General features: G+C 36.2%; 2 protein-coding genes across 3 annotated transcripts in view; one reads left to right on the top strand and one right to left on the bottom strand.

The window, feature by feature from the left end:
• LOC150098100 (5-formyltetrahydrofolate cyclo-ligase-like) overlaps positions 1-3,712 on the bottom strand; it is a 44,918-nt gene extending 41,206 nt beyond the window's left edge. Inside the window, exon 1 of the mRNA XM_090406048.1 lies at positions 3,412-3,712. Within this exon, the coding sequence (XP_090262174.1) occupies positions 3,412-3,537 (126 nt within the window). The 5' untranslated portion in view covers positions 3,538-3,712. The remainder of the gene's footprint in view (positions 1-3,411) is intronic.
• Positions 3,713-3,824: 112 nt separating this feature from the next.
• LOC150098099 (G kinase-anchoring protein 1-like) overlaps positions 3,825-14,319 on the top strand; it is a 217,775-nt gene continuing 207,280 nt past the window's right edge. For both annotated transcript variants that reach the window (XM_090406355.1, XM_090406354.1), the window contains exon 1: positions 3,825-4,294. In XM_090406355.1, the coding sequence (XP_090262481.1) occupies positions 4,091-4,294 (204 nt within the window). In that variant the 5' untranslated portion in view covers positions 3,825-4,090. The remainder of the gene's footprint in view (positions 4,295-14,319) is intronic.

The following is a 14,319-nucleotide window of genomic DNA, read 5'->3' as shown; positions in this document are numbered from 1 at the left end:
AACTAATATCCATTCTATATCATCTCTATACTTTTTCAGACTCAAACAACTTGCATCTGTCACACAGCATGGAAGTATGCCTATATTCAAGCCCACTCTAAAAGGTGAAAAAAATTAGTCATCACACCTCAGTCCTCTATCTCTTCCTCTCTAATATAATGAGAAAATCAAAGAGTCGACATGTTTACATCCTGGTGGTCAATCAGCCCATTTAATCATTAATGACTGATATGGATTCTGTTATTCTAAATTCACAATAGATCTCCATGTCTACATTACTACTTCTGAGTGCATGAACTATGGAAATGCGTGCAGTCATCCCTTGACATATTCAGAGATTAGGAGAGTAATGCCCATTAAAGTGCTGTGCCTTATCTATAGAAAAGGCACAGCACAAAAACAGAGTACCTATGAGAAAGTGACTGAAGGAAATCTGTGCAGAAAGGGTCATCTATTAAGCAGACTGCCTTCTTTTGTATATCATCCAGAATTCTTAAGGATTTTGGTGCACCACCCCAAATGTGGAAACAATATTCCAAGGTTGGTCAGATCTGAGACTTATAAAGTGTTAAGAGTTGAGCAGAAGAGAAGTAATGTCTTGAAGGGAACAAAAAAAAAAAAAAGCTTTTCAGACTGAAGAGGTTTGTGCCAGATTAAACCAGATGTGACAGTCATTCTAAGGAGAGAAAGCTGATCCTGAAAGGAAATAAGAACATTATCAAAAGTAAGTAGGAGTGAAGTATGATCTTTTTTTGCAGATAAAGGCAAGCCTAAGTTTTTATGGCATTAAAATTTACTAAGTTGTCTTCACCCCATTTGAGGATGTTGAGAAGATTACTATTTAAGTTACTGGTTATAGAAGATCTTGAAGCATCTATCATTTCAGTACTACAGAGTTTCTTGAACAAGGAGGAAGAATGAAGAGTACTGTCATCAACAAAACTGTAAAGAGAATTTGATGTCAAAGAGAGAAGGTCACTATAAAAGAAGGAAGAGTGGGTGAAGATAAGAACTCTGGGGTATTCCAGCATTAATGGAGAAATCTGATGAAAGGAAGCAATCCAACATGACATGCAATGAATGACCAGCAAGGAAGCTGGCAATCCAATCACAGAATTCAGGAGGGAGGAGGCGGATGGCATAAGCTTGTCAGAAGGCCTCAATGCCAGGCATGATTGAATACCTTTGATATATAAGTGACAACATGGGTTTCTTCAAATCTTTCCATGGCCTGTGTTTAAAGGTGGATAAGATTAGTGCAGGGATCAGCTATAGAACAAGAATGGAAGAATCCATACTGGTGGTCATCACTAATTAATTGAAACCTCTCCAAGTAGTGAAGAAGCTGGTTGTTGATAACATTCTCCATCATTTATGAAAGTACTGAGGTGAGAAAAATGGGCCAATAGTTAGGTGGATAACTTTTGTCTCACTTTTTAGGTATAGGCTAGATGAAGGCCTGCTTCCATGCTGTTAGGTAGATGCCAGTTGAGTATGATAGCTTATAGAGGTGATACAGTATGGGTGTTAATTCTGGGACACAAGTTGTGAGCACAACTAGAGGAATACTATGTGGACCAAAGCCTTATTAGTATTGAGATTAATTAGGGTTTTCCTGATGTCCTTCTGGTAAAAGTCCAGAGGAGGCATGCAGTAAGCAGTTTGTTGTAGTACAGGAGGAAATTTACCTTGGCCATCCAAGCAAGAGTTGGAAGGGAAAAAACTGATGCCAAGAGGTATATCTTTTCCTTAAGCGAGGATACTATGGTTCTATCATGATGCAAGAAGAGTGGGAACAAGGATGGGTAGAAACTGCACTCCATAGCCTTAGTGAGGGACCAGACTAGACTGCCAATTGAGCAGGAAGTAAGTTTATTGCATTTCATTGTTATGAAGTCTGCTTTGGAATTGTCGATAACTTTTTTTTTGCACTTGTTTCTGGCTGTTGTATAAGCAGAATGAAAAGCTGTATTTTTAATTTAAGCCATTGAACATATACTACATTTTTATCATGGACTGCAGGAGCACACTTGGAGAACAAGGGCTTAGATATGGGTAAGGGGTTTGCAGTGGAATGGGAAATGAAGGCTTATTTCTTTAGTTCAGTGCAGATGTTTGAATCACAAGAGTGAAAACAGTAATCTAATCATGGAAAAGGGACAAAAATTCCAGGTTATCCTAAATGGCACAACTGTACTGCCATAGGGTATGAGCTGAGACTGGCTGGGAGAAGGATTAAGTGTAAAAAAGGGGTCTTGAATAAGACTATGGTCAGATTTGGAACAGACATCCACAGTGTATGTGGAGGGAAAGCTAGCTAAGAAAAGGTCCAGAGTGTTAGAAGAATGAGGATTGTCTGGTATTCTGGTTGGTGGGTTAACTATTTATGGTGAGGTCATGACTGAACGACCTTTCCAACAGTTAACTCTGGACAATTTCTAAATCAGCTCAACTTTTAAATATAGTTCTATTTGGGGTGATGCGCCAAAAACCGCTCTAGAAATCGTTATTATGATCCAAACGAGGACACAGTTATACAAAGACTCCACACTCTTAGATTTACTTGAACTACTACCTTCTCAGAGACTATCTGTGGAATCCTCCATAGGTCAGTTGTTTCGATGACCTTTGGCTGCTTTCAGTTTCCTGTGAGTCAACTAAAATCATGTATCATCACAATTATCATCAGACTACCAAGTTCCAAGAAGGAGATAACCACTACCTTAAAAAATGTATCATGCACTTCACTGTTTTAGTATTTTAGCATACACTTTGGCAATGCATTGCACTCACAACATTTTCCAAGCAAAATATCCTAGTGCTTCTGTTTATGAATGGGTGTGTGAATTAATTCTCACATTAAAAATAAATAAACACTTTATTGGAGTATTTCATCCTGGAGAAGTAAGTTTTAATACTGGAGGAATAGGGCAGGTTTCAGGTTTCAGGTTTAAAGGTTTGCAAAAAAAAAACCCTCTCTCACACTTTTTGAAGGAGATGGGATATCTAGAATGATGTATGTCACAGGAACGTCGATCTCCAAAATTTTCATTTAAAAAAAAATGTATCATTACAAATATTTGGAAAAAAACTACTGAATACAAACAAAATTCATTTGATTTCTCTTCTCATTTCTAAATATTGTTATTGAATATTTCTAAATATTCAATAACAATATTGTGGATATTGTTACTGAAGTTACAAATCTGATATAAATTTATCTGGAAAATACCAAAATTATTTATTTTATTTTCAATTTATTAAATAACAGAAAGGAGGGAGGTCCTGAAGTTGTAACATGAAAGAGCATATCATGAAAAAAAAAAAAGGGGCGACATCATTTAAAAAGACCTGCTTACCAGTAGTCTAATTTTTTAAAACCAATAGCATATAAAAAAATACTTATCTAACCTTCTCTGTAACCAATTTTGACTGTCGCAACCTTTCTTCATGAGATAAAAGACTCATCTTTTTTTTTAATTCTACGCGAAGTGCTTGTTTCGCAGCATTTATAGCAGCCGATGCAGCAGATGTCATCTCTGCGCGAACGCCAGCAATGCCCAATAACTCAAAATGTTATAAATTTATTTCTATATTTCTACTATATCCTGGTCGTTATTACAATACAGCAACACCGACCAAACTCTGAGATTTATTAAAAAATCAAATTATATTTAGAAACAAGTTAACTACTTCCTTCTATACAAGTCCTAGAAAGTATGACTTATAGCAATGTGCAAATAGAGGGAGCCAACGTATTTCCGGCCAACGTGATATTCTGACGTTTTTACGGAACTGTCTGTGGTTAGAATTTATTTTGTAGTTTTAACTTTTACTTTAGTGACTACCAGAGCGAGTTATAGCTTGTTATTTTCAGTTTTTCTGTGCGGGTTAAGGCACATTTTGTTTTTAGGACATTCGGTCATTTGTTATTTAGATAACTTTATGACTGATTTGGAAACTTAAGTTGTTGCCTCGAACACGAAGTGACCACAAATCACTTGATTTTCAAGTCCTGAAATAATTTAATGTTAAATAATTTACATTTGTTATTCAGTTAAGAATTACAGCTGAGTTTGAGTTTCCGAGAATGGCTACTGCTTGTGCATCTAGGTTTGCTGTATTAAAATTAGAAGATGATGATTTAGAGGAATCAGCCCTCAACGATGACAATACTGATTTCAAAACTGAGAAAATAAAAGTTCCTCAGGGTATAAAATCTCCACTGCCACCAAGCGAATCAAAATCGAAATCAAAGAAGAAGAAAAAAGGCGCTAGTAATGAAGTTGCCGAAGTATGTTGATGGCTTATTATATTTACTGCTGATTTAGGAAACATCAGAATAAGTAATTAAAATAGCCTATAGAGAGTGATTATCGTCTCTAATTGTCTAAAAAGTATTGTATGGTAGCGATAGCGTTTCCACCTTAATTAAACGGCTCGCAGGTGGATTAATGTTGCATTTTTAAGTTCCAAGCAATTGAGTGGATTTGCTTGTTTTTTCTCCCCCGCTTCTGGTTGCAGTACTTTTGCAGCAAAAATACCCCACTGAGTCTTTTACAAAGATTATTATAATTTAATAATGAAATAGTAGTAACTGCAACTAGGAGACAATATTTTCATCTAAATTAAATTTGGCGTTCAATTTAGAAGAAAACATTTCTCTAGTAAACACTGAATAAATGTAACAAATCTGTATTTAACGGAATTTTTAAAAAATGGTAACAGTTGCAGCACTTGTTTTAGTGTATTTTTATTTTTTTATATTGGCTGCTTTGTTATCTAGAGCAGAGTGGTAAATGAATATCATTAGACTTTAAAAAATTCTGATTAACTTTGTTAATGTACATAATTAAAATTATATAACTCAGTATTAAAAATTAAGTAATCAGTTATTTTCGGAAATTCAGAAGAAAAATTGAGTAGAGGTCTAGAAATGGTCAACAAACAATATGGTTGATTGCCTCTTGAAGGAATCACATGATATGAAACCATGTCTGTGGTTAGATATGCTATAGGTCTCATGACCTTTCTTGTGTGTGTCATATATATATATATAAGATCCATGTAAAACGTTTCATGAATGGGATGAACTAATTTATTTCACTGATTAAACCTAATCCTTAAGAATTTAAGAAAAATTTATCAAGCAGTCTTAATTTTTGTTAAAATTGGACAACAACTGCTCTGTACATGATGACCAAACATTTGCTGTGCCAGTGATGCATGTGGTTGAGTAAATGAAGATGCTACTCATTTTAAAAGCTTCCTTGGGATACACCTGCTGAACATATAATATTGCACATTTTGTTGCCTTTTGTCTATTAGGTAACAATATGCCAACATTGTTATACATTTCCCAACTTGTTTCAAAAACATTTGTTTTTTACTGTGTGTAGGTAAATGCATGTGAAAATAAATCCCTTTTATTTCCTTAAAGGGAGTAGGGGAGACCTTTTAACTCTGTCTAGCTTTTGGAGACTGAGTGGGCAGTTCAGTCTCCACCAGTAGCCAATCAAAGATTGCTGTCCCAAGACTATCACTAATTTAATTATAAGTGGAAGACTACGAGTACTGCTATCTCTTGGTACCTAACCCTAACAAGATATGTTCTTGTCTGATATAGTGTGGGTTCTATGCAGGGGTGCTCCAGTAGTGTCCAGCGCCTGTGTGCAAAACTTTAGTTGGTGCCCCTATACCCAGTAGCATGCCAGTAGTGTCTGGCATCTGTGTGCAAAACTTTAGTTGGTGCCCCTATCCCCCCCAATAAAAAAATCACTTAAAAAAAACGTTTTTTTTTTTTAAAGTATTTCCTCCTCTTTGGCACCTTTACTATCCTGGCGCCTGTGCATTGTACACGTTGCACATATGGCCGGCACGTCGTCCTGTGGTCGTGCCGGCCATATGTGTAAATTGTTCTATGGTCAATTTTTTTGAGTTTTTACAGAAAAAAAACAGAGTTTCTGGGAGAAATAAAAAAACTTGCTTACCCATGCCAGAGATTGAATAACTTGGGAATCGGTTGAAGAAAGGCTTAGAAAAAGTTCCTCCATTTGGCAGCTAGACTTGAACTTTTAAGTCTATCTTTGGCCAGCCTAGTGCAGAGGATGCAAACTTCACTTCCACTGAGCTATGCAGGTCTGTAAATATATGTACTTCTGAGTAATTAACTAAGAAGCTAACCTAACAGAAATAAATTTAATAATAAATTCACTCTTTCTTTCCACGAACAATAATAGTTTCAACACTGGTCAGTGCATTATTGAATCCATGCTTTTGTGTTCTTTGCTGGACATTGAATGGATGCAACTTCTTCATTTTATCATATTGTTGCCTCCATTTCTTCCTGACCAGTAGTTCAGCCATTTTAGTAATTTTATGCTGCATGCCCCATTATTGACTTACTAAAATTGTTTTTGTTTTTTTTAAAGTGCTATTAGTGATATCAGTTTTCATTTATACACTGCATTATTTCAGGGCTCAAAAGGATGATCGTACAAACATTCTATATTCATATAAGAAAACATGCTTGCAGCACACCTATCTTAAATAGTGTTCTTCCTTTTTCACTCCAAAGCTTTAGCCAGCAATTTTTTTTATCATAATTTTACATAAAACTTCACTACAGTAATCATTACATGTGTAGAAAATTTGTTTACAACTTTTCTTTTTTTGACTTGAGTACAAATTAAATTAAACTTAGCATGATATTATATTATTGTTTAATCCTTTATCCAGGTGTAAGCAAACAAAATTTGCAAATGAAATTTCTTCATGACTAGGCTGTTTCTGTATAGAGGCTGACTGTATAATGCAAAGCATGCTTAATTTCAGATGCATATAATAATATGTATCATGGGAGGGCCACTACTTGTATATGGGAAATAAGACTTCTGCAATAATTCAACTTCTGTATCTCTTCTTGTTCTGGTCCCACAGCACTATAAATCCCATATAGCAGCACTCAGTGTCACCGTTTTGCCTTCACATGCGCACCCGAATTCTGTGAGGCCACATATCAGTGGCAGCATGCACAGAATCCAATGGAAATGCCATTCTCACTCCAAATCCACCTTCAGGCTGACAATGCTGAGGTCTCATTTCTTGCCGGCTGCTCACTCAAGCTACGACCACAATTTGAAGTCGAACCGATTCAGATCGGAACTTCTAGATGGCCAATCAAATGGTGATATGTGATTGGGCATATTTGCCTCCAGCCACTGTTGTGTGGTCCTTGCCTTGTGTGCAGGGGATGAGTCCTGTTGGAAGATCCACTGCCTGCTGAAACAAGGTCTTGTTCATGGGCCATTACACAGGTTCCAACACAATATCTTGATACACTTTGGTGGAGGTTTTGAATCCTTTTATTGTAGAAATGCAACTTGGATATCCCTTACCACAGACCATCGGTGACATCTCTGAATCCTGGATGCTATGGCACGTGCTGTGTAGCTATCCATTCAGGCCATATACCCAATCATTTTGGCAGTTAAATGACTTTTCAATGGTGAAAATCTTATCTGTGAAGAGGATATCTCTGTGTCTGTTGTTCATGTACCAATAGAGACGTGCCTTTGATTTTATCACCCCCTGCCACATAAGATGTGGTGTTAAGAAGTGTCCAGTAGAATGACGTTAGGCTCTCATCCCCTGGTCATCAGTTAGTACACATGGCATCGTTCTTTGCAAGATGTTCATCTCTTGTGACATCACTGTGTTTTCACAGGATTACAGCAGAGGCATGCCTTCACAGCACACATGCGATTGCATCCTCACACAGTGTGGTTGACTTGTTCTTTGGTGGTCAGATACATCTTCAGTATTGTTATAACTGTTAATAGTCCAATACACAAACATCCTGCTGATCCCAAGTGTTTTTAGCATGTTGAAAATAATTGGTGGCTGTATTCCAACCTTCTGAAGTGCTGTGCTAGCTACAGGATTCTCATAATCTCACTACTGCATGATAATCTCACTAACATGATAACCCATACAGCTAGAGAATCTCTCTCTACTGACTGATAAACACATGAATGTTGGCTGTGTACAGCTCCACTAACACACTGGGCTCAATTCTGTGGTCAGTGCAGTTATGTGCAGATGTTGTAACAGTATTTATGACAAGACTGTATATATACAAGTAACCTAGTTGTGAAGATACTTTATGTGTAAACTTTGCTTACACTTGAATAAAGGATTAATAACAAGAATATAATTTCTTTGCAAGTTTAATTATTGTGTAGATATTTTTACCTGGTGCACTAAAGTGAAAAAAAAAACGTTCGCAAGAACAGTACATCTTTGACATTTCAGTAAACCATAATATAACTAGGAAGTGTGGTTCGATAACAATAGCATTACCTGAGCGTTTACTAAAACTGGCAGCAGAATTTCTTGATCTTTACTAAAAACTTTGCAACTTTCATCCTTTACCTCTTAATTGCATAGCTTGGTGTTTGTCCATTATCAGCTGCAGATTCAAAGCTGTTTTCATGACCTCCTCAGAAGTATGATAAAAACCCTTGCATCATTCTTATATACTTTGGAAAGATCTTAGAAATGAGTGTTGGAAGCTAAGGCGTTTGTTCAGTTAATGAGTGCTCACTTTGCTAAGATATATGAACCAGATGTATGTAGCATGTTGCACATGCTATGTTGGATGAAAGAGTTACAGGTTGATGAAAATGAGGTTGAAGAGCTCTTGCATAACCTGGATAAGAATTTGTCAATAGGGACGGATGGAATATTAGCCCGTTTGCTAAAGGAATGTTCAGCTGAATTGGTTAGGCCTTTCACACATTTGTATAACTTGAGTCTCAGGTCAGGAATGGAAGGAATGTATGATAGTTCCATTGCACAAGGGTGGTGTAAAAACTGATGTCGAACTACCGACCTATTAGTATCTCTGGTGTGGTAGTGAAGATTTTAGAAAAGTTGGTAAGAACTCGCATACAGAAATAGGTAGACAAGCATTCTATACTCTGCAGGGAACAGCATGAGTTTCACTAAAGGAAGGTCATGCTTTAGCAATTTGCTCATATTTTATAACAATGTTACGAATGAGTTGGATAAAGGGAATGGATACATTATAATGTTGGATTTTTCTAAGACATTTGATAGGATACCACACGATAGGCTGTTGAGTAAACTGGAGAATATATAGGATTGGAATATAATTTATTGACTTGGATCAGTGGATAGTTGACAGACAGATATCAAAAAGTGGTATATAGTGGGTGTGAATCTGCCAGATTTAAGGTAACCAGTGGTGTGCTGAGGATTCAGTCCTTGGGCCATTATTGTTCAATCTGTACATTAAGATGATATCAAGCAGGATCTATCATCAGATTTGCAATTGTTTGCTGATGATGCGAAGATAGGCAGGGCAATCAGCGATACTACTGATATTCAGCAATTACAAAATGATTTGAATAGACTGGAAATCTGGGCAAACGAAAATGGCTTTCAGTTTAATGTTAGTAAGTGTAAAGTTATGCACTTTGGCGTGATTAGAGTTCCAGTGGCATATTATATTGGAGGGGTTATGCTACAAGAAACTGGAGAGGTAAGGGATCTTGGTGTATTGGTGGATAGGAATTTAAAGTTCAAAGGTCACATAGCAAAAGTTTCAAATACAACTTGGAGGATAAGTGCAATGTTGAAGCGAACCTTGACATGTAAGGATAAGGAAGTCATTTTGCCTTTTTGTGAGGCCTTGATACAACCACACCTGGATTATTGTGTGCAGATTTGGTCTCCTGGGTTCCAAGAGGATAAAGAAGCTGAGGAAAGGGTGCAAAGAAGAGTTACTAAGATTATATCTGCATTATGGAATTTAGATTATGAGAATAGATTGTGAGTATGGGTATTGCAGATGCTGGTTAACAGGAGAAAGAGGGGGGGGATATGATAGAACTTTTGAACGGGTGTTATAGCATTTCAAATGAATGATGAAATTTTTCATTATATGGAAGGCAGAGAGAGAGAACACTGGGGCATCCATGGAAGTTGAGGTTGTTCTCAGTCAAGAAAGGGGTAACAGCTAGGTTTTTCTTCCAGAGAGCAGTGAATGAGTGGAATAATTTGCCCTTAGGGGTTAGTGAGTGCATCTAGTGTAAATGAATTTAAGGGAAAGTATGATAGCTGGGTTGGATAATTTACAGCCTCCCTCGATGAGTCCTTGACTCCCTGGAGGTCTCAGATAATAATAATAATAAAAGGAACATTTTGTCATCTTGAAATTCTTAATATGCATCCTGAAAGGGTGTACAAAATATTATGATAGAACTGCATGAAAAGTTTATATTATTATTAACTCCCTGTCAACGATTTTCCTCCAGGTGAATCTATTTGTCAGAACTCAGATATTGTCAGATCTTATATTTCAGCCTTCTTGTTGAAGGATTCATATTTCAGCCTTCTAAGATGCATCTGCTTCAATCCATCTAGATCTTGTCTTCCTCTGGATCTTTTTTTCTACCATCTTAGAATCATCAAAAACCTACTTTCATTTTAAAAATTTATGGAATTTACAACCATGTTAAAAAAACTTTTTTATTATCCCGACATTTCGATCTTCACATCAAGATCATCATCTGGAGCATACATCAATATACAAGACAAGCTGAGTTACATTATTAACTGTAAGCTAAAGAAACAATGCTTTGATTACATGTTATTCTACTGGCATGACCTCTAGTGAAAAAAAAAAATTACATGAAGCTAAATTCTATTTACAATGACAGGAATAAACATTCTTTCAGATGGTTTTCTTTTAGAAACAATGATGTCCTATTTTTAGTATTACAATTCTTATTTTTTCTTTTAAGATACTGGATTTTCTACAGTCCTGTTTATAGTTGTTCTTAGTGAGGAACGTTCTGTGGGTCGAATATATACTTTCAATATGTTTGGGATTTTTAGACCATCATTATTGTTCAGATTGGGGCTGGTTGATAATCTCACATCCTTCCTTAAATTTCCGTTCATACTATGTTTTAATGCAATGTAGACAGCTAGTGCTTTTTCAGTCTATTCTGTGTAAGGTATTCAGAGCATGATCACCATAATTATTATATTGAATGTGTCATTTATGTTCTTTTTGTCTGATAGGAATTATGCGTCCTGTTTCTCCTATATATGGTATGTTGCAAGTACAATAAATCCAGTATACTCCAGGATGGGCTAGTGGAGGGAGTGGGTCTTTGGATGAGTTGAGCTAACTTTTTAATTTTGCAGGAGGTTTGAAGGTGGTATTAATGATAATTTTAAATTCGTCTTTCAGTGCCTGTTCGTTGGAACAGATTGTCTGAGCCCTGTTTTTTAGCGTGTTGAAGACACCTAGTTTTTGTGTTGGGTGGTGGTGGTAGGAGTTTATTTGTATATATTGTCCTGTATGTGTCGGTTTCCGGTAAACAGTGAAGGAAAGATTGCCAGAGGGAAGACATGTGACACTTGTATCCAGAAACGGAAGTATGTTGTCTTTTTCAATTTCAATTGTGAATTATATGCATTTGTGTTGTTTGTTTAGGTGGCTAAGGAATGTGTATAATGTCTGGCGGCCATGGGACCATATCGTGAAAACATCGTCAACGTATCTAAGCCAGACTTTGGGTTTTAGAGGGGAGGAACCTAAGGCAAGTTGCTCAAAATGTTCCATGTAAAAGTTAGCAATAGGGTGGGATAATGGCGAGCCCATGACTGTGCCTTCTTTTTGTAAGTAGAAGGCATTTTGCCATACAAAATAACAAGTCCATAATACATGTGCAAAGAGCGCCGTGATATCTGGAGGGAATTTGTTCTGTAGGAGAAGGATTGTGTCATTGATTGGGACATTTGTGAAGAGGGCCAAGTGGACATTCGTCAATGACCACATGGCCCGAAGATATGGTCAAAAAACTATTTCCTCACTATGCGTGCTCTCCAAGAATTTAGGGGCTACCGAAAATTCACAAAGAAAACACACTGTTAAGACCTATAGGTGAAGGAATTGATAGCCTGATGTATCACTTAGCCAAAAAATTAGCAGCAACACTGAAGGAGTTAGTATGTCATTCCCCATGCTATATCAAAAACACACAACACTTCATAAACACCATCAAAGACATTACATTACATTAGAAAAAGATGATTTATTAGTCAGTTTTGACGTAGTTTGACGTCAAAACTGACTAATAAATCATCTTTTTCAGGAAAACTTTTTCAGTCATCTTTTTCAGTCAAACTACAGGAAAACTATAACCATTCCCTACGTTAAAGGAACATCAGACAAAATAAACAGAGTACTACAAAAATACAACCTCAATGCCACCTTCAAACTTCCTGCAAAATTAAAAAGCTTGCTCAACTCATCCAAAGACCCACTCCCTCCACTAGCCCACCCTGGAGTATACCTCATTTATTATACTTGCAACATACTATATATAGGAGAAACAGGATGCACAATTCCTATCAGACAAAAAGAACATAAATGACACATTAAATATAATAATTATGGTAAAGCTGGCCTTTCTGATCATGCCCTGAATACCTTACACAGAATTGACTGGAAAAGCACTAGCTGTCTACATCGCACTAAAACATGGTATGAATGGAAATTTAAGGAAGGATGTGAGATTATTATCAACCACCCCAATCTGAACAATAATGATGGTCTAAAAATCCCAAACATATTGAAAGTATATATTCGACCCACAGAACGTTCCTCACTAAGAACAACTATAAACAGGACTGTAGAAAATCCAGTATCTTAAAAGAAAAAATAAGAATTGTAATACTAAAAATAGGACATCATTGTTTCTAAAAGAAAACCATCTGAAAGAATGTTTATTCCTGTCATTGTAAATAGAATTTAGCTTCATGTAATTTTTTTTTTTCACTAGAGGTCATGCCAGTAGAATAACATGTAATCAAAGCATTGTTTCTTTAGCTTACAGTTAATAATGTAACTCAGCTTGTCTTGTATATTGATGTATGCTCCAGATGATGATCTTGATGTGAAGATCGAAATGTCGGGATAATAAAGCAGTTTTTTAACACGGTTGTAAATTCCATAAATTTTTAAAATGAATGCTGATCACCGTGTACCTCTAAAAGAAAGGATCAAAAACCTAGTTTGCTGAAATGTTCTCTCCCATTTAAGCAACCACACAACCTGAGATTAGCTCTGCTTACACGTTCCTGAATGCTAACAGTACCAGTCATCAAAGTTGCTGCTTTTATCTGTAATTTTCAGTCTTTGATTAACTGTTTTATTTCTAACCCATTCTCTGATCATTAAGTTAAAATTGGTTTGAACACTACCTTGTATGTATCTGATTTAGTGTTTTGATTAATTTCTCTTTTATTCCACATAAATTTATTCATTTAACTTCCTTACTATACCATCTTTCTCATTGTGGTGTCTATTTCCATATTTAATTTGCCGCCTTAACTAAAAATTGTGCCTAAATAGCTAAAATATTTTACTTGTTCTGTTATGTTTCCCATTCATAATGTAGTTATTTTCACTGTTCCTGCCTATCTTCATGGTTTTTGTCTTTTTATTGCTGATTTTTCATACCCAATTTATTATAGCAGTTATTCAGTTTCATTAAAGGAAGTTTTAGTGCTTTTAATTAAATCTAAGTTAGCTAGTTTCAGTTAGTATGCGTATCTGTCCAATACTTAGTGCAGATTTCAAGCTGCCTTTATGGCCTAGTTAGAAGGAAAAAACAGTCCTTTATATTTGAAAAGGCTAGGGTTAAAAGTTGGTTTGTTGAAGATACAAAAATCTTAGACAGCACTGTGAAACTTTGAGAGTTCACAAAATTGATGGACATAATATACACAGTCAGCAAATTATTTTATGGTTTGTCTTCCAAACCAGTAGAATAATAGCATAGTTGCCTTTAGGCTACCAAAACACAGTCTTCTTTTTTTTTTTTAAATAGCCAAAAATGATCTTAGTTCAATGTTCATTATCTTTTATGACACCTTTAGTTCATCAGACAAGACCATATCTTCCTTCTTGGACTAGCATTTTTTCACTGACAGAGAGAGACATCACATTTGGAGGCTTCCTCAGCCTCCAAAATACCTTAATGTTGTCCTCTGCTCAAGATATTTTGTACTTCAATAAGCACTATTCCACATCCATCATCCCCCCCCCCACACACACACACCACCACCATCATCCATTTCTGCTAGGTCCACAATAATATGGTTAGAAAAATGCTGGCAGATGATATGACACAGAAGTGAAAGAAGTGGCAATGCAAGGGGAGAGAAAGCTGAGTATGAAAGAGCAAAAGTGTGAGAATACAGATTGGATTTTGTATG

This window comes from Typopeltis vanoorti, chromosome 16 (genome assembly GCF_054136105.1).
Source record: "Typopeltis vanoorti isolate ZY-2024b chromosome 16, IOZ_Tvanoo_1.0, whole genome shotgun sequence".
In the NCBI taxonomy this organism is placed as follows: Eukaryota; Metazoa; Arthropoda; class Arachnida; order Uropygi; family Thelyphonidae; genus Typopeltis; species Typopeltis vanoorti.
Note: the sequence above shows the minus strand (reverse complement) of the source record. Positions and strands in the feature narration are given on the sequence as shown.